This window comes from Cinclus cinclus, chromosome 1 (genome assembly GCF_963662255.1).
Source record: "Cinclus cinclus chromosome 1, bCinCin1.1, whole genome shotgun sequence".
In the NCBI taxonomy this organism is placed as follows: domain Eukaryota; kingdom Metazoa; phylum Chordata; class Aves; order Passeriformes; family Cinclidae; genus Cinclus; species Cinclus cinclus.
The window spans coordinates 55585382-55613284 of record NC_085046.1 but is presented as its reverse complement, the minus strand read 5'-3'; the positions used below and the strand labels follow the sequence as shown (position 1 = coordinate 55613284).

At 39.9% G+C, this 27903-nt stretch overlaps 1 protein-coding gene across 3 annotated transcripts in view; it reads right to left on the bottom strand.

Moving 5' to 3' along the window:
- Nucleotides 1–12377: 12377 nt before the first annotated feature.
- The window catches only part of AMPH (amphiphysin), a 127124-nt gene continuing 111598 nt past the window's right edge, over nucleotides 12378–27903 (bottom strand). For 2 of the 3 annotated variants that reach the window (XM_062498195.1, XM_062498203.1), the window contains 5 exons: nucleotides 23790–23846; nucleotides 18917–19054; nucleotides 17417–17683; nucleotides 15045–15146; nucleotides 12378–12485 (listed from right to left, as the gene is read on the bottom strand). In XM_062498195.1, the coding sequence (XP_062354179.1) occupies nucleotides 12378–12485; nucleotides 15045–15146; nucleotides 17417–17683; nucleotides 18917–19054; nucleotides 23790–23846 (672 nt within the window). Of the gene's footprint in view, nucleotides 12486–15044; nucleotides 15147–17416; nucleotides 17684–18916; nucleotides 19055–23789; nucleotides 23847–26060; nucleotides 26070–27903 lie in introns of all 3 variants that reach the window. The other variant, XM_062498187.1, reaches the window with a different exon arrangement.

Sequence of the window (27903 nt, the reverse complement as noted above, 5' to 3'; positions counted from 1 at the left end):
TGTGCCAGCTACAAGTTAAATAATGATGCATGAGCCATTTCCTGTTAACTCTCAAACAGAAGGGAAGAAACCAGACAACTTCTCCCCCTACCCCAAACCCAAAGAACCACTCTCCTCCAAAACCCACCTTTGGAAGAAGAGAGCTCACTACTGAGAAAAACTTTTTTATTATTATTTCCACAGAGAATTTGCCTGAATGATGTGTAGAGTCATCTTTTTTTCCCCCTTTGCTTGTTGTACTGTGGGCCTTGCTCTCCAAGTTGTATTTGCCAGATAAGGTACTAGAAGGAGATCAGCTTGATTTCTTACCTCTCTTAGATATTAAGGTTCTGTAGGATGAATTTTCATCCCATGATGATGCCTCCAAAATGCTTTTTTAAACAATTTGTCCTATTTATTTTGAACATTGAACATCGAATAGGATCCTGTAATATAGCTTCTACCAGAAATCCATCTTCCTACAGTCATTGTTTGGAGTTATACTGTGCAGCAAAAAAAGTCCCAATGTTTTCAAACTCTTACTGATGACTCAAATAATTGAAAAATCATAAATCTACATAAAAAGTATGCCTGACCAGCAATCATCTTCCATTACCTGTCCCTACAGCTGCTGGTTTTCACATTACTTAGTAGGTGGGATTTCTCTCTGCCTGTCAAGGGCACTGTCTCCTTACTCAGGCTTTTCCCATGGCCTTGCAAAAATTTTAGCATGCTGAAATGTGAGTTTAGCTCTCTAGCTTAAATGGAGATGTTTTGTAGGATAAACTTACATGACATGTCATCAGTAGTAGTACACTCATTTCCATGTTCTTATGTTCTGAAACCAGCAAGAGAGCTGTTTTTAGAACATGCTTTCTATGCATCTAGTGCAGTTTACTGTCACAGACCGCTAGAGCTTTTAATCAAAATAGTGATTTAAACTATTCAACATGTGATTGGCCCTCCCGAAGCCAAATGAAGCACATGGGCCTAAATATTTTTATATCAGCATTAATTAACCAAACCAGAACCTCTTTTTAAAAAAAAAGTTGACACTGACATCTGAAAACCCACTAATTAACAGCTGTCTTACATGGCTATCTCCCACCGCCACTGCTTCCTCAACCAGATCATATAAAAGAATGTATAATAACAATTTACTGATACTGTTGCTATTGGGGTTTTTGTTTTTAAAGTAGAAACAAATTGCTTACACAAGATACAATTTTCCCAGCATCATTAAGTAATTCCCACACTTCCACACTTTCTAATTCAGCTCCCAAATTTGAGTTTATTTGAGTTATTTGAAGTCCAAGGGGTCCTCCTATGTGTCTGCTAAGAGTGTATATTTAAGTCCCTTATTTCCGTGAATAGGTCTTGTTTGTACTTGGTTTTAATCTGATAAATGTATCACAAGTCAGCAGCTCTCCTAGCTGCTTATTAATTATGTGGCTCACATCACATCACTCAACATCCTCAGAGAGAGGAGTCAACAACCTAGGGAGGGACAGACAGCATTCTACAAAGTAGGACACTTTGTAATATACCTGTCATTAACTCTTGGAAAGACTGCACTTGTATTGAATTGTTCTGGAGTAGCAAGAGGGGGCTGCAGCAGACAGTGCTATGTGGCTCCTGGAACGACCCCTTGGAAATCACAGGCATGCAGTCCCTTCTGTCTCCTGCCCAGGTCTTCAGCTGAAGGTAGTTTGGGAAAGACTCTCAGTTAAAGGCGGCTTTCTCTTGTAAGGATTCCCCAGCATTTGCTTTGCCCTTCCCAATTCATGCCTGGACATAATTTTCTTCTTCCATTTCTCTGGGGTTTGCATCTGTAAAATTGTTTATCCTGGGGTAAAACTTGAAAGCTGCCATGGGACATGTAAACTCAGCAATGTCATCCAAAATTCTCTTTCCTCTTAGTCATTTAGAATTGCTCTTCTCCCTTCCTTCTTTTGCCCATTTTGGATGGCTCCAATTCCCTATCAAGCACTTCCTGACCTTTCTGGCTGCTGTTTTTCCATGTCTAAACAAAACAGCTGCCATGTCTCCATGCAAAAGTTCATGGCATTTTGTGATGATTCTTCTGTGAACACATTACAGCTGGAGTAAATGACAGAGGTTGAGGAAATGGTTGCGGGTACAGTTCCACACCATGCAGTGAGTGATAACACTTGCTGAGTTGGTTGTCCAGCTCATGCACCAGCAGCATGCAGGTATCTGTGTGGATAGATACTTATTTTGGATTATATCTATGATTCCAATTAATGTCATATCCAAAAAGGGTGGTACAGGCCAGTCTCTGTGTATGTAGAGGGGGTCCCATGTGACATTTGGCACCAGTGGATGAAGGTGAACAGTGACCACCAGTTACTTCACAGATAAACTTGTCATTGTCCTCTGGGACTGACTGGGCTGTGTGAGGGAGGCTGGCTCCAGAGCAGGTGAAGTGCCCAGAACACACCTGGAGGGAGAGCAGGGAGAATGCAGCAGTGATGAGTCTGCATTAAGAAATCCCCATCACTGACTTCAAGGAGGCATCCTCAAATAACAGGGACCCCATTCATTAGGAAGAGGATCTGACCTTTACTCTGTGCTTCTGCTGGTAAAGACAGAGTGTGCTGCACCATATGAGGACGAAGAGAAATGCAAAAACTTTTCTCCACCTTTTGGTTTATATTGCATGTATTTCCCAGCCATCACGCAGGGTACTCAAGGTATTTGTGCACAAGTTATCTGCCAAGTGTAATTTCAGCTTGGGACTTGGGTAATAGGACACTGTGGATATTAAAATGTACAAGGCTGGGGGACAATGGAAGTATGATATAAACCCAAGAAGAAATATATTCTGACACCCTTAAGAATAGCTAATAAATACCATATCCTTACAGGGCCAGAGACAGGATTGGAAGGTTTTAAAGAAGCCTGAAATTTTATCTAGTTCTGCTGGGGCTCCTCAGAAAAAGTTCAGAGGTGTTGGTATGAGCATCTCTGGGTTGAACTCTGATGAGACAAAAAACCCCCAAATATGTACCTTGCCTCCTCAAAAAAAGCAAATGAATTGGTGAAGAGACAAGTGATTTTTTTATCATGTTAGCTTAACTTCCTGTTAAAAAAAAAGACAGAGAGGTGTGTGTTGATATGAAAACTTGATGATGTCATTCACAAGTGCTGCCTGTGCCTGGTAGACTCGAACCAGAACAGGTCACTATGCTGTTGTTCTGCCTGTCAGGCACCTGCATCTTCCTCTGCTTTGCCTCTCTGTGCCAGGGTATGGCTATTCCTGAGCCCCCTCAAGGCTCCTCTGGATAATAACAGAGAAGTGACTGAGGGACAAGGTTTTGAGAGCCGGGGAGCATCCACACAGGTCTTACTGGGCAGAGGTGTGCTTTATTCTCCTGGCATCCAGCCATCAGGCTTGGTTTCCCAAACCCAAACTGGCTCCATGTACCTCTGTATGAGCATCTCCTCCTCCCTGTCCTCTGGCCTTTGCTTGTTGTGCTGCCTGAGATTGTGAGTGCTCACACATCTGTGTGTTTAGACAGCTAGACTATGTTAACATTTTCTAACATACTTAACATAGTTAACACACTTGCAGCTTAGTCTGATATTGTGTGATGACATAAGAGAGGTGAGGCATTCCGTGTAGCAGGATTAGAGTAGGAAATCATAAATAAAATTAGGAACAACGCCCTTATATCCTGGGAGAAATACTTGGTGCCCAGGGTCTTCTCTTCTTCCACAAAACCATTTCACTTCTTCCTGTGCATACTGCCTCTCATCATGTGCAGGGAGGACACACCTCCAGGTGGCTAATACTCCTCCCATCTTATCATATAAAACATAACACAGTAAGTGACATGCCTTCACCCCATCCCAATAAAACTCCTGCACCACCCAGGGTCTGGGACATAATTAGTGAAGACATCAGTTGTGCTTTAGTGAGCAGTGGTACAGTTTTGACAAGTCAGGGTTTTTTTTTTTTTTTACAATAGTGTCATAGACACTATGTAGCTGTGGTTTCATCATGTACTGAATAGGGATGTTTCTCCAGACATCTCCCTCCTCATGAGGAAGGGCTTCATGATCTGGCTGTTTCCTCCCTGCTGGCACAGGCATGCCCATGAGCAGCCTGGTGAAAGAGTGCTGCTGGAACCTGAGTCTCTGTCTGCTCTCAGGTCAGTTGCAAAATCTCAGACTTGCAGTGGTGGAGAAGGCTGCAGTGAGCTCAGCTGGGCTTGATGATGCCCAGCCAGAAACTTCTCTGTGTTGAAGTGCCACACTTGAAAAAAAGAGTAATTATTCACCCTTTCCCTAATCTTCATCTGTTTTGCTTATTGATTGGGAGCATAACTCCCCAGAGGTAGGGATGTTTTCAGAGAGTTGACTTCTGAAGCACCAAAGACAGACATAATCACCACAGCAATCACAATAATTAAATTCCTGCTAAATGTTCTTTTATGATATGGAGTATTTTATTTAAGATAGTTGTCCCATTTCATTTGGAGAGCAGTGTGGTTCCTGCCTGGAGTACTACTAATTAGATTGTATCCAGTAGGCTGATGAGAAAGGGTCAGATTGAACATAAGGAAAACCCCATTTTCATTGAATAATAAAATCAATGGGAGAGCAGGACTAAAGCAAAATATCTGATCAGTGTAGGCACTACTTAATCACTTTGATCTAGGAAAAATATTATTATGCTTCAAAGCATATGAAAAGGTTCATTAAAAGCATATGCACATCTCTAGTCACATTCATAGTTACAGGTAAAGACAGTGGCATCCTGTGTTCACCTGGGCACATTAAAAGCCATGAGCAATCATGACTATAACATCACTGCCAGCTTCTCTATCAGCACTGAAAGTAAAGATATTTAACTCTATCCTCTTCAAAGTGAGCATAAACCTCTGTAGCCTTCAAGCATTCAAACTGGATGAGTGAAAATACTCTGTTTGGAAATCTGTCATGTTAATGAGAAACTATTACAGCATTTGCTAAGGTGTCACCCCCTACATCTACCTCCAGAGTCATTGCATTTTGTGACCATTTGGGAATGGACTCAAAGCAACTGACCACACAAATAAATCTTTCAGTAGTTTCACAGGGTGTGAGGTTTGCTCAAAAGAAGGTAATTTCTAAAGAGTAAAATCTTTGACTAGAAGAAGAAAAGATGTAAAGCTGATGGTTTTTTATCTGATCATACATGATGAGAACATAATTACATTAAACTTCAAACTCATTCCTCTGCCTTTTTACTAGGGAGAGTTTTAAATCTGTCAAAAAATGGTATGAAGTTGCAAACCAGTAAACCTGCTAAGCTCTGCCCAGTGTTTAACACTGAAAAACAAGTTACTTCATCCATTCTTTCCTATGTGGATAGAAATTGCTGTCCACCGTCTACCAATATTTCCAGGGTGGATGCAGAGCAAAGGGAACTGCTGCCAGACCTGACAACCTTAAGGGAATCCACCTGGAAATAACGTTTTTAGAATTCCATCTTCCTACCAGTCTCAGCATCACTGCTTTTCTTAGCTTGGAGAGACCAGCGTGGCTGGGATGGCTGTCAGGACAGCAGCACTGAGGCTCCAGCATGGGGGTGGGAGCTAGGAGGAAAAGGGGGTACATGGCTGCAGAGCTGCCACAATGAGGCTAAGGATGATGATAGGCTTTGCTGAGCAGAAGACTTGCACAGGCATCCAGAGAGGCATCCCTTTGGGAACCTGCCCCTAAGGATGTTTTGGGGGAGGGTCTCTGCAGGCTTGTATGCCCCCTCTTGATCTTTCCATCCTTTACATAAAATGCAGAGCAATGCAGCCCTAGGACACTTTAGTGTATTTTAAATACTCCTAGGACCTTTTAAAATGGCAGGACATGTTACATAATCCTGAAAGATAACTTCTCTTGGTTGTTTTGAAGTATTTTCCTGCAATTAATAATTTAGCTATTTACTTAGCCACAGGTAGACTATAAAATTATTTTAAGCAGAATTAGCATATAAAAAGATTATTCTTCTTAAATCAACATTGAATTGAACAAACTGAATAACTTATTATTTTGTGCGGATTTACCATGTTAGGTATACAACATGTTATAACATGTATGAGATGCAAGGATATGTTGCTCTAATGACTTGAGCTGCAGCTTGATAAAGTAGTTTTCTGTCTTTGTGCACCTGCAGATTGAAGTAGCCAGTTAGCATGCATAGAACTGATTTTTATTCTGGTATGACACTGAATTTGCTGTGTGTGGCTGCAGACATTAGCCAACTTCAGATAATGAGAGCTATTAATGAAACAAACTCCTAGTTGAAGACTGAGCCAAATCACAGTTAATTTGGCAAATGGAAATTCTAGCATCTACCACCCTCTGCTGGGTGTAAAGGACTAAAACTCTCAGGAGCCCTTTGTGAGCAGCTGTGTAAACCATAGGCATAGATGGATGCCTAGAGTTCCTACTCTGAGATTTGTAAGTAAAACTGTTTAACATGTCTTTTAAATTTGCATGAGTTCTTTTTAGGTGGACAGTAATGTGATACTCTTTCTTGGGCTAGAAGATACCTGAAGAGCCTCAGCATTTGCACAGCCTCTCATGTGAACCATCTTGCAGACTTAAAATGCAGGGTTCTGAATTTCTGCCAAAGACTATGGACAACTTCCATTTTTGTGTATATCTCTATGACAACTTGGGAGTTACAGAACCATGACAGGCCTGTCAGAATTTACCCACTCAGAGAATTAATTTTGACCTTGTGTAGTGGAGGGTGACTGGATGCCAGGTACCCACCAAAGCTGCTGTCTTTCTCTCCCGTCTACAAACTGGACAGGGGAGAGAAAATTTAACAGAAAAATTTAACAAAGTTTAATCAGATTTACCTCACGGCTTGAGATAATGATTGGGAGAGATCACTCTCTAAATATGGCCATGGACAAAACAGGCTCAGCATAGAGATTTGAATTAAATTTATTACTGAATAAAATCAGAGCAGGATAATGAGAAGTAAAATAGAACCTTAAAAACACTTTCCCCCCACCCCCCTCTCCTTCCCAGCTCTACCTCCCTCTCCAGTGGGGCAGGGAGACAGGGAATGTGATTTTATGGTCAGTTCATCACCTGTGGTTTCATCTGCTGCTCAGGGAGAGAGGTCCTTCTCCTGTTCCACCCTGGGATCCCTCCCACAGGAGACAGTTCTCCAAGAACTTTCCCAGCATGAGCCCATCTCATGTGCAGCACTCCCTGTGAGCTGCTGCAGTGTGAGCACATCCCACAGGCAGCAGCCCTCCCATAACTGCTGCAGTGTGGGTCACTCTTCCACAGGGTGCAGTTCTTCAAGGACAGGCTACTCCAGAGTGGGAGCCTCTCTCCATGGGCCTCCCACAGGGTCACAGCCTCCTCTGAGGCATCTACCTGCTCTGGCAAGGGTCCCCCATGGACCTGCAAGGGCTGCAGGGGCACAGCTGCTTCACCATGGTCTGCACTAGAGTATGCAGTGGAGTCCCAGTTTTGGTGCCTGGAGCACCTCCTCCCCCTCCTTCTCCACTGACCTTGGTGTCTGCAGTTTTCCCTCTCCCGTATTGTCACCCCACTCTTCTCTGGCACAATTACAACTGTGCAGTAACTTTTCTCCTTCCTTCTTAAATCCATTATTATAGTCATTACCACCATTTCTAACTGGAGCAGTCCTGACCAGTGGCATGTCCCTCTTGGGAACCATAAGGGACTGGCTCTGCTGAACACGAAGGAAGCTTCCAGCAGCTTCTCAAGGAAGCCTGTTTAACACTCTACCAAAAACCAGGACATGCAACCCCAGCACACCTTATCGTTTAGCAATTATGTGTTAACCTGCACAGTTAAGTCTTCAAAATTACATGTTTTGTTTCTTTATTCATTCACTGACATACAGCCAGATTCTTCATTCCATTGCAGCTCAATTAATTTAAAGAACTTTAATACAGAGATGTTGACTTTCTTATGAATTAAGTTTGCAAATCTGGACTATCTCAACCTTCACCTTTGCAGCATGTATCCTAGAAACCTAATAATTTAAGTATATAACTTCTTAACTTTCCAGTACTTTGATGTTTGTCCAGTTGTACTTTGTACCTCAAGCAGTCTGTCTAGGCAAATATAAAGGCACTATTAGTGACCAGGGGTTCATCTGGTTCACACCAAAGCCTATGCTCTGATAGCACCAAAAGAAACCCCAGCCTCTTTTCTCCTCTGAAACCAGGCTGAGGACATAGAGGACCTTGCATTTGTTGACTGTCTTCAGCAGATGTGAATATCACTGGCTCCTGAAGACTCAAGTTTCGGTGGTTGCACAGTACTTTGTTGTTATCTGCATTGCATTTAGTGCCTATGACTGGATAGAAAGCCTGCATACACATAGAGTTTTACTTCTACTGCTGTCTGGGTATTTTCTGTCACTGAAGTTTCCTTTAACTGCTATTAAGCATCTGAATATGCAGCACAACCCTCTTATGGAAAATTTCAGCTTTTTCAAATTAATGCTAATTAAGAGGTCTTCTTGTTTGTTACAGGAGAAACCATTTGGAAAGTGCTGCATTTTTCCCTGTAATATACTTCTGTGTTAATTAAATAGGCCAGAGTGTAAAGAGGGAAAGATATAGTTGAGATGCTGGCAGAGACATGGTGCACAAAGCATCAGAGCTGAAATTACATGGATGAATACTGTTGGGACAAAAAGGTTAAAAGTTAAAGAATGGTGGGGAGGATGGTAGATTCCCTCAAGCGACCTTGCAGCTGGGAAAAGATAGATCTTTCAAATCTGCTTTTAAAAATATCAGTAAAATACGATTTTGTACTTCAAGCAGCAAACTGTGGTGTTTTTGAGGCTACTGTGGTACTTTATGCCTGCTACTTGCTCATGCTGTGCCTGCACATAGCATAAGGGACAGACTTGTAAAGTGTCCTTCAGCCAATGGTTGTTCCTTCCCAACCCCATCCATCAGAACTACCCACCAAGCAGCTTTCTTTTGATGCCTGTTTCCCTGTGTCAGCAAGACACTACAAAATTTTTGTTAAGCATGAGCTTAATGAGACTGATTTATTTAACATCTTTCTGACATTAGGGAATAAATAATCAGAGCATCCTGGAATTGAATGCCATAGCAGGAATGTATCCCTCATCCTACCCTCCTTCTTCTGTGGCAGGGACAGATGCCTAGTGGAAGAGACAAAGCAAGGTAGGGAGAGGAGGGGAGAAAGGAGACAAGTGCTGTTCAGCTTATGCAGTTTTCATTATTCATGAAAGGTTGTAAACCAGATAGATGAGCTGCAAATACATAATTTATTTGTTTACTCACGACATGTTCCTCTATCTTCATTACTTCGACTTTCTTTCAAGGCCACACCATGAATAATCAGTCCATGGGATCAGGAGATTGGATCCTTAAATCTTTCAAGGGTTTATTTTATGTAGAATTGTAAATTACACCTCCTCAAAAAGGTTACTAGTGTATGCTCTCTTAGGCATAAATAAGCCTTTAGAGAAACCAAGATACAATGAGTTTTACAATCACTCTGAAAGCACAGAATTCAGTAATTCACCAGGTGCAACACTGTTTGTAAATAAAAAAAAATCCAAGTAAAGGGAGAAATCATTTTGGGCTAATATAATTTCAGGTAGAGTGCAACTCAAGTTAATGCAGTGTAACACAAGTGTGTCATGTAGGTAACAGCAGTACATACTGAAAAGTATTTCCCTTGCTTGTCCTAGAATTAAATTTTATAGATCACAGAGAAATACACTTACTGCACAGGACTCACCTCAGGAGCTGAAGACATAAGAGTGTATCATCCTAGTATAGGATTTTGCAAAGAATTTTAAAGACAGTAATTTCCCTCATCCTTTCAGAAAGACATTTATGGCTCTGGGTTGTGTGTGTGAGATGTGAAGACATACTCAATGTCAGAATGGTATGCCATATACACAGTAACCTGCAGCTTTTAAATGACACATCATGAGCAATACCACTGCTTTTGGAACATTACCAGTACATCTTGTTGCCGACAAATAATGACAGTACCATGAAAATTCTTTACTGTAGACCAGAGACCTTTCTTATCTATGTACAATCTTAATACCTCTGTGAATCTGTGCTGTACCAAGGAGATTAGCAGACCAAGGGTGTTTGACTTTGAGGTAAATACTTCTAAAACCAAGAAGGCCCCTTATGATAGTAACTGCATACAATGCACTTAGTAAAAGAATACTTTTGGCTGCCCATAGCAATGCTTTGGGCTGATCTTAATGACCTTAGGGTTAAGAACTGTCATATCTAACAGTCTCATTTGATAGAAGGTCCCTTTCAAAGAGGTGGTGACATGGTGTCCACAGGGAAACTGAAGTTCCATTGTCCAGTGCTGGGCTTTTCCAGTGATGTGTAGAGCAGCCATTATTGAAATGCAAATGTTGGGATGCAGTTAAGCTAGAAATTGGCATGGAGGTTATCATGAGTATCACTGTAAACCAAGTGCAATAGGTTATTATGACCACCTCAAAATGGTGTGCTGGAGTCTGGAATTTATTGTAGCAAGAAGACCAAAAGCAAGTTTTGCTCTCGGAGAGGTTCTTGGCCCTAGATCAAACCTGTTGAAGGAAATAACAGAAAACCAGAGTGCTTTCCTGTAACCTCCTTAGACTCACTGGATGTTCAAACCAAAATCCCAGCCATCACAACTGAGCCATCCAGCTTCTTCATAAAACACAGTCTATCAATGGACTTTGAAACCTACTGAGAGATCCTAAAAACCAGAGAAAAAATAAACTTTTTCAAGAGGCACAAATCCCCTATTTCTCCAACTGAGATTTAGCAAATTAGATATGGAGTAGAAACAGATATTGTTTGCATACAAGATGATCAATGTATAAATGAAAAATAACTGAATTCCTAGGAAAACATAGATGTTCCTAAATAGCTGCAGCTTCCAGGCCTCAGCAAACACAATGGAGCAGATTTGTGGAGAACTTGCTTTCCACACGAAAAAAAAGGTGGACAAGTGAAAAATTACTGAGAGGTAGAGGTCTTCAGCTGAGTAATGGTTAAATACAGACAAACTCCCCTCGTCAATGGACAGGTATTAGCTGGCAGTCAGAGTTGGGAACAGGAAGAGCAGCAAAGAGACATGCTGAGCTGGGGCTCAGACCTTTTGGAACTCTGGCCACAACTAGGGTTGAGAGCAAGAATTTAGATGTTGCACCTGTTCTGTATTCCTTTGGAAAAAGAGGTATTAAATTAAGATTAGATTATGGAATACAATGTATAAATTATGTGGACTTCTTACAAAACTTCAAAAGCACCACAGAAGAAACAGCTTCTTTGGACCAAAGGTTTATTTTTAATGACACAGCACTGGAAAACATAAGTTACAGATGACTCTTTGATACAGGATACATTATATATCTTACTTTAAAAGGTTCTGTGAAGGTATGCTGCATAAATACATATAGTGAAAATATATTGTGTTCATTTATTCTCAGAGATTAGTTCTGTTTCTCTTTGAAAATGTATTCAGCCAATTAAATAAAAAAGTATATATTAGCATCATAACAACTCCCCCCTCCAGGTTATCTCATTGTAACTACTGCAGCTGGAAGAGGAGACCGAGCCATGCCTTCTCAAAGGTTAGCGGCTTTGAACATGGTGTTATTCATCATCTAAGAATGAAAATTTCACATTACAAACACAGATATTGTATCATGTTTTGGCAATGGAGCAGCTAGTTTTGCTTTGAACAAAACTGTTTCCTGTAATGCCAGACAGTGAAAGAGCAATGCATGTACTGAATGATACTACACAGCCAAAGAACTACAATGAAGTAGTGGAAATGCATATATAGCCATATGCACTTATATATACACACATGTAAGTTCTTGTGTATATATATTACTCATGTCCAAAAATAACACTGAAAAACGTTGCAGTAGTTAACTATCTTTTAAACACATGAAACTTATAATAGTTTGACTTCATAACTACAGGATAATTAAATCTTCTGCAGTGCAACAGAATACAATACACTTAGTGCAGAGAAGTTAAGGTTTTGGTATTGAGGAAGCTAATTTCAGATTTCATGGGTAAGGATCAAATACAGGATCACCATAGCTCTGACGAAGCACAAACAAACCTGTCGCCACATACTCGTGAACAAATAAGAACATTTCATTTTTATCTGATTTTTTTTTCCCATGTACAGCTTCAGCAATTACAGCTTAACTGTTTGCATTCATGCTCATTTGATATGTTTCAACTAGCTTTGTCTGGCACCAGTGTGTAAACCATTAACAGCTTAAACCACAAAAAGATGGGCTCCTGTGTTTCAAAGAGGTTAAAAACCTACTGTCTGATCTTCATACTACATTTTTCTGCCTGGGAGAACTACTCCAGATGGCGTGTGAAGTTCTCTGGGAAAAGTCCTTTATAGCTATTTGCATCTCTGTACTGAAGCCACTCAGATTCCTTAATGCCAGTCAACCAGCCAGCCTCCTGCAAAGAAAAAGACAGAGTCTCTTAAATTTCAGGTCTTCCCCTGTTCATCACTTTGAACTTCAGACCTGAAGATGTTTCAGAATAACATGGCTAAAATATTTGGTGTTTTGGTTAAAAAACAGCCTCTAATTTTGCATAGTCCACTTTCTCTGTTCTGCCAGAGCACAGTTTTGTGAGACTAAGTGACTGCAAGCACACAGTACAGCTTTTAGCCCATCTAACTCCTGGCTGAACTTAATGTTCTAGGTGGGGGAAGAATAGTTCTGAATCCTAATTTTTTCCCCTGAGATTTTTTTTTTCTTATTCATATATCAACAGTCAGAAGAAAGAACAGTTCTTGCAGACTCAGGAGTTATTATCTCTAGAAAATATGTAATTATTTTTCAAAAAACTCCTGGAAACCTAAATCAGGATTTGACAAGCAAAGTATCAACAAATCACCACCAGTCCAAGCAAACAGAAGAGAGATTTCTTATTGGAAAGTACTGGGTTCTCGTAAGTGTGATAAATTCCACCTGGAATAAAATAATTTTGGTATTTTTAAAAATGACCAATCTACTCTCATCTCACTAAGAAACTCAGTACCTTTTTCCATTAAAGAAAAGGAACTGGAGCAAAGCTATGGCAAACAGAGCTTCTAATGTTGCCATTTTATTATTGCACAGCCAGTACACATGGAGATAGAATAGCCTGAACAGATCATCACATACACCATCAAGTCATGATTGTGGGGTGGCTGCATGTGCTGGTGGGGGCTGTCTACCCCCAAATAAGCAGACCATTAAAGCAGATCCAGCTTATCTACAACATTGGTTTAAGTGGGGACATGTTTTTGAAGCATGTGGAATATCTACGAGATAGAGGAACTGCAGATATTTAGCACAGGTAGCATAGACTCTAGAAATGAATGCACAGTTTTTCTGGATAATTTCAACACAAGTCTAATGGAAAAGGCCACTGGGTTGGATTGGTTTGCTTCAAATGGAGATTGATGTTACCAGGTGTATTCGAATTACAGCTTTAGACAGGTAAATTTTGAAGATTAATAAGGAATAACAAAGGCAAGTCTCTACAGAAATCAACAAAGTACCTGGCAAAAGACAAAAATATTGAGCTTTATGGTGATGTTAAACATGAAGGGGAAATACATAACACTATTAATAATAGGAATAAATACATTAAAAGAATGGCTTCAGAAACATGAATACATAAAAGTTTATTTCATCCATCACTGCACATAATTTACTTCAATTAATGCTAATAGGAATTTCAATGCACCCCAGAAAATTATACTTCATGCACTCACCAAGCATTATCATGTATTTAACATCTAATATCCTAGCAAAAACAGACTTAAGTCAGAGAGCATATTTTGCTATCCTTAAAGTAGTGTCCTATTCTGCAAACACTGACAATGAAATCAGTTGACTTGCCCATGAGGTAAGACAGTGTAATTTGAGCAGGGATGATAGATTTTATTTCAATAAAAAGAGCTATGTACCTGCTGTAGTATAAAAATGTTGATCTGAAATAAGTAAAAAAACCCACAAAAGCCAAGTATTCATTTCATGAATGAAAAGCAAGTACAGCTGAGATAATTACCTATCTTTGAACAGCATCAATCTGCAAAACAATTTCAGACAGTTCTCAGGACTCATACGTCCATAGGGCATTAGTATTTAGGCCTATTTTAAGAGATAATCTTCATTCAGAGCAGTGGTCTTGGCTACCTGATCAGGCTGGATCCAGTCCCCCACTTCTCAATACCCAAATCAACTGGGAGACTTCTTACCAACACTACAGGCACTAACAGATGCCCATGGGGTGGCTGGTGCTAACAGTGCACAGTGCAGTCTTCTCTTTTAAAAAAACAGCCAAAATCAACATACTTCACTGCAATTCAGTTTATTCATGGAATACTGTTGTTTAAAAATTCACCTGAAATGCAATGCTGGAACAAAATTAGATGCCTTAAATGAAATTAAACTGTTGTTTAACTCATGTTCAGGATTCCGAGGGGCAAAGTTATCTTTATCAGAGGCACCTAACACAGAGCAGCATCTCTGTATGTCCTGTAGCCTAAAGGCTACAGGACACCACAATTTGTGTGCATTCTCAGTGCTCTCTGTGGGTGAATTTGCATTATTTCTACAAATCACGTATAAAAAAATCAGCATTTAGGAAGCATGTAATCAATTATATTGGAATGTTGACAGGATGATATAGAACAATGTAACAGAGTTCGTAGGTCATCCTCTGCATGAAATCTTTGTGTACCTGTGTGTCAGTATAAAATACACTACAATGTAGCACAAAAAAAACCCCTCAAAAATATGCAGAGGTAACATCCTGCTAAGAACATGTATCTGTGACTTCAGGTGAAATCAACTGGGCCATTTAGTCTCAAATGAAACTACATACAAAGGCATAAGGAAAATCTTTGTGTTTTCTTACAGTAACATAATTTTGAATACACATTCCCATTAACTATAATCTGTAAGAAAAAAAGTTGAGACAAAGGAAAACATCAACAAAAGCCAGAACCAACATTTTTACCTGATCAGCTGTGGTCTCAGAAGGAATCACTAGCACAATATCTCCTCGTTTTAAATTAAGCTCATCACTGTTAGCTGCCTCAAAATCATGAAGAACTTCAACCTAAAGAAAATTACACCACACATACAGATGTGATCTAAATGAAGACATTTTCTCAACAAAACTATCTGTTAAATCTGGACTTAAAAAAAAATCATCTTTATGCAAACATAAGGCTACTGACAAGTGCATTCAAATTATCACAGAATCATGGAATGCTAACATGTTGCAATGGACCTTAAAGATCATCTAGTCCCAACCTCCCTGCCATGAGCAGGGACATTTTCCCCTACATCAGGTTGTCCAAAGCCTTATCCAACCTGGCTTTGAACACTGCCAGGGCTGCGGCATCCGCAACCTCCCTGGGCAACCTGTTCCAGTGTCTCACCACCCTCACAGTAAAATTTCTTCCTAATATTTCATTCAAATTTCCCCTCTTTCAATTTGTACCCATTACTCGTTGTCCTACAAGGAAGGACAGTTTCTGATGAAGAATCCCTCTCCAGCTTCCCTGTAGGTCCCCTTCAAATACTGGAAGGTTGTCAATGGCCTCTGCATGGAACCTTCTCTCCTCCAGGCTGAACAGCCCCTATTTTCTCTGCCTGTGTTTGAGGCAGAGCTGTTCCAACCTTGTGGCCCACCTCTGGATTTGTTCCAACAATTCCATGTCCTTCTTATGCTGGGGATACCAGAACTATATGCAGAACTCCAGGTGGGATCTCACAAGAATCACCTCCTCTGATATGGCATAAATTGATAATAAAGGCATTGATTCATGTCAGTTTTTTATGCATTTCCTTGGAAGCGGGGACAACTTAAGGATAGTTTCCTTTCCTGAGACTATCAGAAGAAACTTAAGATCCTTTCCTAAGATTACAAGATCCCAATGACAGATGATAATGCAAGTCCTGCCTCTTGGACAAGGCCTGCCACTGTTACTCCTCCCATGTAAGGAACTTCCTTCCATTCCCCATTATCATTACGAGATCTGTGAGAGGGGTGGCAGGATTTTATAAATAAAACTGAGAAAGATTATCAGGAACTCTCAATTCTCTCACTTTCTTATTGTGGCCACTGTTGTGAACATCTATAAAAATCTGAGTCATACAGTACCCCTTGCAATAGGGGATCAAAGAGGTGGGTAATGGGAACCCTACTTAATGACTGCCCTGGAAGGAACTCCCATTTACCAGCAGATGGGTATGCCAAAAATATCTGCCTTTCGAAAGGGTGAGTATTCAACATTGGCAAGATGAGCATGTCATTGTGAACAGGCCATTTTAAATAAATGGTGTTATCTCCTTAAAAGACAGCTAGTCTAATTTTTTCAAAGCACAGACAGTTCCATAATAACTCTGCAGTTATGAAAGAAAGTGGCAATAAGAACCAGATTGCAAGCATATATTCTTCTCCTTCTCTATGTGTGACCCAACAGAGTGGAATGAAAACAAAAGATGAACTATGTCAGCATGTTTGAGTTGCATGATACTGTTATCTTTACCCTACTGTTATCCACAAAGTTTGCAGAAAATATTGAGCAATCAGAATAGACCAAAAAGAGTGGCATAGTTAGAGAGTGCTATGGGACTAATTAGTCTGAACTATGCAAATTATAGTAGGAAGCATGTAAAGTTCATTTATCCTCAAGGAGCTTTTCTGCTGCTCGGTGATTCTAAATGAAAAGTATTTTCAAAGAACCAGGAAACCCTGGGGGTTTTGCCAGCCAAGGAAAGAATTTCTCTTATGCCTCATTAAATTTTTCTGTTTGATTACTCTGAGAGTTTATATTATTACTAAAGTTACTGAATGACATTTTGGCTTCATTACCATCAATTGTAGCCATGGGTTTCAATAGAATCAATACTTCCACTACAGATTTTCAGGCCAGAAAAAAAGCCATTTTTAATAGCTAATAGAATCATGGAATGGTTTGGGTGTGCTAGGAACCTTAGAGATCAAATATACTCTTAGCATATCAGATATATCATTAACATATATCAACAATATTCCTGATTAGCTATGTGGCAGCGCAGTTTCATTCCATATATTAATTTCCATCAGTCATTTGGTGAGATTCAAGGGTTCTTGTACTTCAGTGAATCTCACAGCTACATAAGGATATGCACAGCAACAAGCATGCAGAAAATGTATCTTCTAAGACTTTGTTTATGAAGCAATAACACAATATTACCGTTGTAGTTGCATGTATTTGTGTGTGCATGTGGCTGATAAACTAAGAATCCTTTGTCCTCAAGAAATCTTTACACTACCTGTGCAGACAACACACATTCACAGAGGCTAGGGATATCAAAAAGAAGAATGGAGAAGCAGACCTTATAGAGAAAACCAGGTGGCACTGCTGAAGCTGCATCTTCTGCTGGAAGAGGCTGATCCTGAGAAAGTACAGCCTGGATTTCTTCAGCAGGTTTCTGATCATTTCCAGTTTGAGAAGCTTCACTGAGAGAAGTGTCAGTGATCTGAGCTCCCATCTCTGTTGTGACATCTTTGGACTCATTCATGATGACTTCGTGTTCTTCTCCCTCCCCCTCGTTGTTTGATGCTGGCTCTATTACTACTGAAGGGATGCTGCTGACCTTTTCCTGGGTGGGAAAAACAAAACAGAAAACAAACTCCCTTCAAAATGCAAAACTATTTAGTACTTTATTTCAAGCAGGAAAACACTAATTGTTTATTGTGTAGGAGATATATGAGGATGAGAATTTCTTTTTTTCTCTACCATGAATTCTTAAGACAGAAAACAGTATTTGTGCAAGAATGCCAAGGAATAATCCCCTCCCTGTTATCACTGCTCCCCTTAGTCCTCCTAAACCTACTTTACACATGATTGCACTAAATAATAGAAAATCTCTGTAGGTAGCTTGGGTTTCATTTTCAGTGTTCCTGGAAATTACTAGACTTTTTCCCTTCACTCTGCTCTTTAGTTTCAGCAGCTTTGAGTGAAGCCAGTAATTCCAGTAGTCACTGTACCATTTTTATTTGGAAATTGAAGTCACCAGGATAATAGTGATAGAAGGTGATGAAAGAAGGAAATACGACCTATTTCTTTGACTGAAGGGATCTCTCCCGACTTAAAACAACGTAACTGGGAGCAGAGAAGGCAAAAAATCTAAGTAGCATCTGACCAATCATGAATCCCAGTAAAAAAAGCATTTTACAAAACTTGTTGGAGCACCCAACTTGAAAAAAAAACCATGTTCAGTGGTTGTCTTCCAGACCATCTTATCCTGGAGCACAGATGAAATAGAATATGCCATGAAATCAGGTGGTAACTGGCTGCCCAGCAACAGGGTCTGCTCTAGCAGGTGTTTGCCAGCTCCTCAGAGGTTGCAGAGCAAAAGGTAGCAGGTAGAGATACATGGCTTAACTGCCATGACTTACAGGAAACCAAGTAATACTATTGATATGACATGGTGCCAGAATATAAGAAAATAAACAATTGTTTCTCTGCCTATTTCTCCAGAAAGCCCTGTTATACTATGTGATAAATTTTATCTCTACAGAGGAACACTGAGAGACAACAGCTAGGGATAGCCCAAACAACATGTCCATGTTGCTCACAGGGCCATCATAGGGACATCAAGTCCCATCTTCACAAGTCTAGGGGAGTACAGAGACACAAAGGCAGGCACAACCCAAAGTAAGGACTTAGAAGAAAGGATGAGAGCTTCCCAGGACCACCCAAGAGAACATCAACCTTGAACCTGTACTGGTTGAACATGGGGACATAGAGCTGCAGTAGCTTTGCCTCTCTTGGGCTGCCGAATCTATCCTGATTCCCCTAACACACTCTCCCATGCACTGACATGAATTACCTGAGACGTATCAGTCTCTTTTTCTTCTCCCTGAGGTTTTTCACCTTCAGCAACACCCTCCTGCTCAGTGGTGGCAGTTCCGGCTGCCACAGCTGCACTGTCTTCTAATGCCGCAGTCCTCTCACCAACAGGTACCACCTAAAGACAACAGAAGGGAGGGACCTTTCAGGATAGGAGTTATAGATGCTTGCTGGAGAGAAGATGGGCCAGCCTCTGCTTTGTGACCTCCCTGTGTGACGCTGACCTATGGTCTTGAGCTCACGTATGCTCCTCTTGATTTATGGAGAAGAGTAGTGCTGGGACAAGCTTGTTCAGAGAAGCTGATTAACAAATGGGAGAGAGACATTTATGAAACCTCACCAGGCAACATTTTGCAGTCCTCAGGTGTTATGAGTGGACTAACTGTTTGCCAAAGCTGTTTTCCTTCCCTGGTCTTCCAGCTGTACTGTGGAAAAAATCTACCACTGGTTTCTGCAGAGCAGGAGGAGCTTGCAAACTGTCCAGGGTTCCACAGGATGCTGCTGATGGAATCTGTTCTTGGGAAGAGGCTTCAAACCTTATCTAGCTAGTCACCTACCTCACCACAGACCTTCTCTGGCTTCAAAAATCTTGTAATCTTAATTACACATTTTTCTCTAACAGAGTGACTCACAAATCAGGCCATGTCAGGAGAAGTAAATATAGTCTACATCTGGATAAGTATCAGAAGAAACTTAACAACAAAGATCTATAATTATATCAGTATAAAAAGATACACAAAAGTCTATTCAGTTTGGCTGTGACTGAATAATTTCTGATCAATCTGTGTTGAGAAGTTAATGCATGATTTCTTCCAACTCTTGAAAGGTGCATATAAATGTACCTGCCTACTACTAGATCAATGTTTAATCCTTCATCCAGCAGAAACTGTTACTTCTTGTTGTGGGTAACTCAAAAGGTTATTGTATTCCCTATCTATCTGTTCCCCAATTTGTTACTGACTCTTTAAGACCTTGCAGCTGGAAAAACTGGGGTGGGATGCTATGGTGGGCATTATTAAAGTCTGCTCTAGCAGGCAGCTTATCCCCTTTTGCTGTGTGGTTTTTGCTTTGCTGGCTTCTCTCTTTTTGGGTTCTCTTTTCGTATTTTTGTCTTCTTCCTTGTCTTGGAGAGACTGAAGTTGGAGGCTTTGATCTGCCTGGGGATGAATTCCGCAGGTGCCCATCTGTGGTCGAGGTATTGTGCCAACAGTAGCGGAGCAGCCCTGGCCCCAGCTATGAGTGGCCCCCACCCAGCTGCTCTGCCTGGCCCTGCTGCGAGGAGAGCACTGACCCCAGAGGGGCTGTCCGGTCTTTGTCTGCCACTGGAATTGCTCCATGAGCTCCCCTCTTCCTGGAAGGGATTGGATGCCATCTTGTCCCTTTGTCTTTCCCACAAAGTTGCCCCTGTTGGGCACTATCTCAGGAAAGAGTGTTTGCTGGCATTTTGGATCTCTCTTTTTTCTCATAGGTTCATAAGATCTAGCTATTTTGTATCTAGCAGTTACTTATTGTTAGCTTTTGACTGTTGCTGTTTCATTTACTAGTGAACTGCTGATTTTACTTATTCCTTCCATAGTGGCAGAAAGGGACTGGTTGAACCTATGAAGGGAGGCAACTCATTCCAGACTGTTCTCCTTTTAAACTGTGTTAAACCAAGACACTTATAATTTATGCATTCCCCTAACCCTTGCATTGCTATATACTGCTTATGATAGCATATTGGGTATATACTTACAATGGATTAATCTTAAGGTTTGTACTGTTGAAGGGAAATGACAAAACTCATTGTCTTAATCTAATTAACTTCAAGATGGAATTTTTACCTTACAGCTGGCTCAAGGATAAAGAAAAAAACACTGAAGGAAAACTCTTTTCGAGGTACCATTATCAAGCCACAGTTTGCAGAAATCTCTCTGATCTCCAGTGAATGGTCTGACGCTCTTTGTTTCCTCAGTTTGATATTTCCCCTGTGGGTGAGGCTAATTCCACTACCTGAACTCAGCAAATGTTCAAGGCCACTCTTCAGGCATTGTTCCTTAGCAACATTAAATATTCAACACTACTCCTATTTGCTGCTATTAATTGAAGTGATAAAGAAATCCTCCTGGAATCCATAAAGACAGAAAATATTACATGGATTTATAGAAATCACTGGGGAACTTTAAATTAAATTGAAACTGCTGCTGCTGAAGGATGCTCTATTGTAAGAGGAAATAACATCAGCAGGTAAGTTCAGATGTTGACATTTTTTTCCTATAAGGCATGTAAGTCTGCCACTCATAGTATTACCAATTTTAGCAGTCTTGATCCAAGAAGATATACAAATAAATGATGAATGTTAAGCCTCCTGGAAGAGACTAGTAGAAAAGAGTGTGAATAGAGTGCACATCAGATTGATTTCACACCATACATTTCTAAGAGCATGCTGCAGAAATTGGTCTTGCTGTCTATTCTGATTAAGATCAACAACTTCTTTTCTATTTATTGGATTTGTATAGACCATTTAATTTTAATAATAAGGAGAACAGTAATTTACATGAATTGCCTCACAAATGCCCCACAGTGTAAATGTGACACTTTCACAGCATGCAGTCATGAGTAACTAAATGTATACCACAGGTCACAATCACACAATCATTTTTTTCTTGTGTCTTAGAGTACAAAACCAAGAAAAGCTACATGATTAAAAAAACTTTTATAAAAAGGCATGTGAGGAAGCACAGAATGAACCTCACCACCAGCCTCAAATATCTGACTAGCATAGAAGAGAAAGAAAAAAGGCAGGTGGTTGAATTCATACCCAGCTATGTTGAACCACATATCCTTGCAGACACGTTACCTGTACTACCTTACTTCATACTGAAAACCAATCCTACAAATGTCTTTTACATTGGTAATTAATAACATTAGGCAGTCTAATAGTTTCCCAAATTAGCTATCTCTAGCAGTATTATTGAAATTTGGACAGCTGTCCCATTACATAAAGCACACAGGGGAGAAAGAAAGGATCATCCAGTATAATGAAGGGTGTGATAGAACCACTCGACTGTTTTAACTGCACAGATGTGAATTCTTATTCAGCCAGGATGCAGCTGATCCACACAGCTGTACTCTCATTAACATTGGTGCCAGCTCAACACAATGCCACAGATTCAGCAGTAGTGATCATGAGCCCAGGAAGAGGAGAAGGGGTACCAAGCCTGCTGCTGCAGTCTGCCAGAGGAGCTCCCTCAGATACACTTATTTTCCGGAGCCATAATTCTTGCCCCATGGCAGATTTAGAACAGGAATAGGTAATTTTTATGACAGTTGGTTATAACCACAGCTAAGCTAGCTAATGTCAAGAGAGACCAATCATCAAGCTTCAGGGAATGCATCAGTTGCAAAGTCTTGGAAAATTCTCAAGCAGTACTGAAGAATTTGTTATGCAACTTAGAGTATCAAAGGGACCATGCTCCATTTACAGTCAACTACTGGTTTAGCAAATAACTTAATCTCTTATGGCAGCTCTTCTGCACTGTAATACTGTTTTAAACAGCTGTTTTAAATAGAACATGGGAAAATTCACTCTCAGATAAGAAAGTGAACAAGTAGTATTAGAACAAAGGGGAAGATTTCAAAGACTTAGCCTTGGTGCTAGCACAACCGTGAGGTATTACTTGCATATTTCTTCTTGAATCAGACTTGTTGGGAGTGTCAAGGCAGTACTAGAGGAACGACACAACACTCTCTTACTGTGTATCCACACCAAGCTGGGCTTGACTTGCACTCCCACTCTGCACTTTCTTCCTATGCAATTCCACTGGCTTCCATGTGGACGTGGCAGTGCTGGTGAGGAATACAGCACCACTGAGTCCCAAATTCACTTCCAAGTGACACCAGTCTGCCCTACAGCCATAGATATATCCTTGGCTCTAGCAGACCAAATGCTGTTTTACAGCACGATAATGAACCTAAGCCTGGACAGCTGAACTTATTAGCATGTATTGAAACCAGTTCATTACCTTTTTGTATATATAATGGCACCAAAATGAGTAACAACAAAAAAGCAGGTTGTTAGCACCTTGAGATACAAATCCTGAGTGATTAATAACTAGGAGTTATTTCCCAGTCCCTACTTCTATCCCTGAGTTTAATATGCAGCCATTCCTCTTGTGCTGCCCTCTGTGCACATTTGAACATATTGTAGTTTCACTTTAGTATACCAGGATTATACAAAGTATACAAAGTAAGTATTCCTCACCTCTAAAGAAATATAAGCAATATGCAATCACTCAAGTCCACATATGCACAGCCTAAAGTATGTCACTGAGCTTTCCATTTGCTTTGTAATTTGATTTTAACTGTATCTAATGATGCTGGACTGTGTTTTAGGAAACCAACTCGTAACAGGATTATTTCCAAGTATCTGTTTTAGCTCTGGGCATATTGTACTAGGAAAAAGAAATGATTAATCACAGGTTTTTATTATAAAGAAATTTACAGAAAGGCTAGGCAAACAAATATACAGAAATTGTAAAAGCTACTGGGAATATATGCAGCGCATTTCCAAATGTCAATGGAAACAGCATTATACCTCCTTTAGCCATGGAGCTCCTTTGTTTGCTGACTCGAAATATTTATCACTTTATACTACTGAAACAGGCAGTTTCTAAGATAAATCCTGCATTGAATGAGACGTGATCTGTTAGAATATATGCCATTGGTGCAGATATATCTGTGCAGTGTTAGACTTAGATACCACAGCTAGGTTACAGTTGCATTGTAGTGGCCTGTCCATTGATGACATGCAAATTTTTTGCAGTGGTTGAAAATACTGAAGTACAATCATACTTGTGTCTATTCATATGTACCTCTCTTTCCTTCTCAGCAACTCCAGTTGTCTCCTTATCTCCTGCCTCGACACTCTCCTGTATAAAAAGGAAATATGGTCATTACCTTACTCATGCTGAGGCAATGGCTGCAGAGAAACTGGTATTAATCAAGCTAATGGAAGCATGCCATGTATGGGATGCAGTGAAATGAATGGCTAAATGAGCTGGTATAAAATATCAAGCAGAAAGATATTGCAGCATATAATCTGAAATAGAAGTATTATATGCTAAAGCAAACCCTTTACATATGTCATCATCATGACACTGGAACTGTTAAAGACAATTTTATTGACTTTTACTACCAGTATTCTCATAATAGCACCAGCTTTGAAGAATTACTTAGTAAGCAACCTTGCAGTTTCCACCAAGCTCAAATTTCTCCCACCTGTGACTCAAACTGTTTCCATTATCACCTGCTGCTGCTCCTGTAATTCACTAGGGCCTCAGTGTAAACTTCATAGAATACTTCTTCCACTCATGCTGGACTGCAGCTCATTTAAAGGGGCTGTTCAAAAGATGTGGGTCACAAAGACTTTTTAATTTTTTTTTTTGTTCGGTTGGTTGTTTTGTTTTGTTTTTTTTTTTGTTTTGTTTTTTTTTTTTTTCCAGAATCACCTTTAGGTTTATATCCAGTGGTACTTGCAGCAGGTGCCTGGCATTAAAAAAATTAGACATCAGTGGTTTTCCAAATCTGACACCTATTTAGACCTTCAAACAATTGAATACAGTGACCAGTAACAAGCTCCTCCCAAACAGCACTTGTTACTTGTTACCACCATCAAGTCCTTTTCTATAAAAGGTCAACAGTCAAAATCACTAAAGTTCAGGTTTGGTTTGGAATAGTTGGAAGTACTTTTTTAGCTGTTCAGGTTTGACTCTCTGCAGACATGTCTCTTTCTAAAGACACTCCATTAAGCAAAACCCAACTCAAAGCCCCATTATGGAAATCAATTTTGCTAATAAATTTTGACACAGCTAGGTCAGATTTTTCTACAGAGCTGCAAGGGTGAAGAGAAGTTTTGCAAGCATACTTGGGGGCATGGTAAATTGGAGTGTCTGCTTTGGTAGTCAGAAGCCAGGAAACTGTATATAACTCAGGGTCCAGCTACCTGCCTTCACACATACAGCCACCAGACCAAAATTCCTTAAAGCTTCAGCTGAAATGGTTGCATGTTTCTTTTTTAATAAAAGAATCCTGAGTTACATGCAAACTTCATATCACTTTTTTTTTTCCTACTCTAACCTAGTATTGCTTGCAGTCAGTCATAAGCCCCAAACATGCCCTATGCAAGGAGAGGGCAGGTGCTGACAGCAGTGCTGCCACAAAATCCTCTTACAGCCTTATCCCTATTAAAAATTGAAGTGTTATATAACCTTTTTAAAAAATGAGTAATTCCTTTTTTTTTTAAGTTGCCAGTCCTCTGCTATGTGGTCTTACACTAGGTTTGAGGAGGCTGTAGAGGGTCTTAAACAGAAAAAAACAAATATCAACAGCAAAATATAAATATTTCACACTGTAGTAATGTATGCATGCACAGAGCCACCCAGAGAAATATCTTTCAAAACTGTTTTTGTAGAGCAGAGATATACTGTTGCCCATAAAAGCTTTATGTCCAACTGCAGGTCAGTACACAGATGACTTCCCTACTTGTACTATTTATAATTTGCCTTCCGATATTAGTATAATCTTGCCCTTCAAGGTCAGGCACATGTCAGTCTTTTCCATTTTCTTAGTAATTCCCTGGAAATACCCTCTGATAAGAATCCCATCAGTCCAGTTTTGGATATCTTTGCAGAATGATTTAATATATGCATATGCATATTTTAAAATAAGAACTGGTTTCTTATTAACTAAAAGCACAATTTTGGGTGGAAAGGTGAAAGTAAGGAGGGCTTCTCTAACTTCCCAAAGCTTGAGCTTTCCAGAAGCTAATTTGACTATTGTGTACTAATCAATTTAGTAGCATTTTGCTTTTCTGATTAGCTGCAAGTTCAGATTTTGTGCATAATGGAGTTTGAGAAGAGAGGAATGTATCATTTTTAGAGCATGAAACCCTAGTAAAAAGGATGACTGGAATAACATTAGGAAACTAATGCCATGGTTCCAGAAAGAAGAATCTGCTTCTGGAGACTTCAACAGAAAGACATTATTCTACATCAGTTCTCCCCTGTAAAAGAAAGCCATATTTTTAATGGCCTTATGCTCCCCTTTCTCACCTGCACTTAGCTTCACACTCAGAATCTGGACACAGCTGACTGCTCTTTTGTATGTAACCATTGTATTGCTCTCCCAAACTACATGTTCCACCATCTGGGCACTGTGAACTGTACCTACAGTGGGATTGAACCCTAATTAAATATGCTTGGTTGCAGCATGTTCCATGGCCTCTGCTGTACTCACTCAGTGTCTGCAAAGAGCTTTTCAGGAGGTAGCTCCACATATGCCTATATACTAATCTGAAAACCACTTTATTTAGCTGACAGCTTTTATGGGAGAACATTAGAGTCCCTGCAGGTATCAGACCCAAAGTACTGAGAAGTTCTTTCCAAGCTAGTAAGTGCAGTAGAAGTAGAAATGCTGATCTCCAAGTGCTATGTCTCACATGTAGGAAAAGAAGAAAGGGAAATAGTAACATTTCATAAGCATTCAATTTATTATGATGACCTCATGTCATCTTTGCTTGAATGTGAAAAATTGATGTGGTAAGAGGGACAGATTGTTTGAAAAACAAAAGAGCTGGTGGTTAATGCATTATATCCTTCAGACTATCCTTTGGATATACAACTGCTTTCGGGAATGCTACAGAAATAAAAAAACAATTCTGTGGGGAGAATTCCATGCATAAACTATTTACCATGGTTAACTTTTCTTCTGTTGGCACACACGGTCATCCTGCCCCTTAAATTAAAAGACATTTTATCCCCTCCCCAAAAAGGATCAACTGTTGAGTGCTACTAATAAAAACTTTATTTGTTCTATGGCACTGGAGATCTGAAGGACCAAGACAAAAATATGTAATGAGATCATAGGCAGCAATTCTGACAAAACTTCTAATGACATTTTGGCAATCTTGATCAGGCAGACTATGAAATAGCAAGTAACTGAATCCAAATGCCCTGACAGGAAAGTAGTACCCTGTCCCCTGGACCATTCTCTGCATAATTTAAATGAACACCCTACCAGAAAATTTACTGTGAAGTTCTTATAATGAGAAATCCATGCCATAAATTTTCTGGATTAAAGGATGTGACAGGAAACTTACCACAGAGAAGCTGAACTGAAGACTGGCTGTCACTCAAAACTAAATAACTAAACTCAAAAAAGATTCCAAATGAAGCAGTATCTATTAATAGTCTATAATTCTACTTTTAAAGGGAACTGTCACTCATAAAGCAAACAAATATAGAACTGCTGCTGGGAAATGACATGTTTTCATCTTTTGCAAATCAGTGCATTTTTCCTCAGCTTTGAACATATTTGTCATTAATCTCGATCTTCAAAACTCTTCCAAGTCTTGGAAAACCCTCCCTAAAACAAAAACCCTTCAGAATCAAATGCAGTCACTCTATCTCAGGCATTTTTAAAATCAACACTTCAGGTTTTTTTCCCAAATTAGTCAGGACAGCATTGTTTTGAATTAGCAACAAAACACCAAGGACAAACCTAATTAAAAATGCTTAATTTCTATTTAGTGACTATACTCTTCCTCTTGGATTGCTCTTAAATTGCCTGTCTCTTGCATTGTTTCTTTCTGCCTCTCTCCCAATAGCTCTGCACTACTGTGACTCAACCGGAGCAGCTGGCAACAGACCATGGACCCAGAACGCCTCAGTAGCAAAATGAATCATCTGAAAAGGTCATGCCAGCCAGCAAGAAAATGCATGGTACTGCAGAAAGAGACTGTTTAATTAGTGCTTAAAATGTACAACAGGCTTCAGAATATTGCTTTGTCTTAGTACAGGACAAAAATGTTTCCTTTTGGAAAAACGGGGAACTTATTTCACTTTTTTTTCGAAATAAAACCACCTTTCTGGCTACATTAATATCTGTTCTTCCACATTATTCCCTGCCATGTGGTCATGGGAAGAGAAG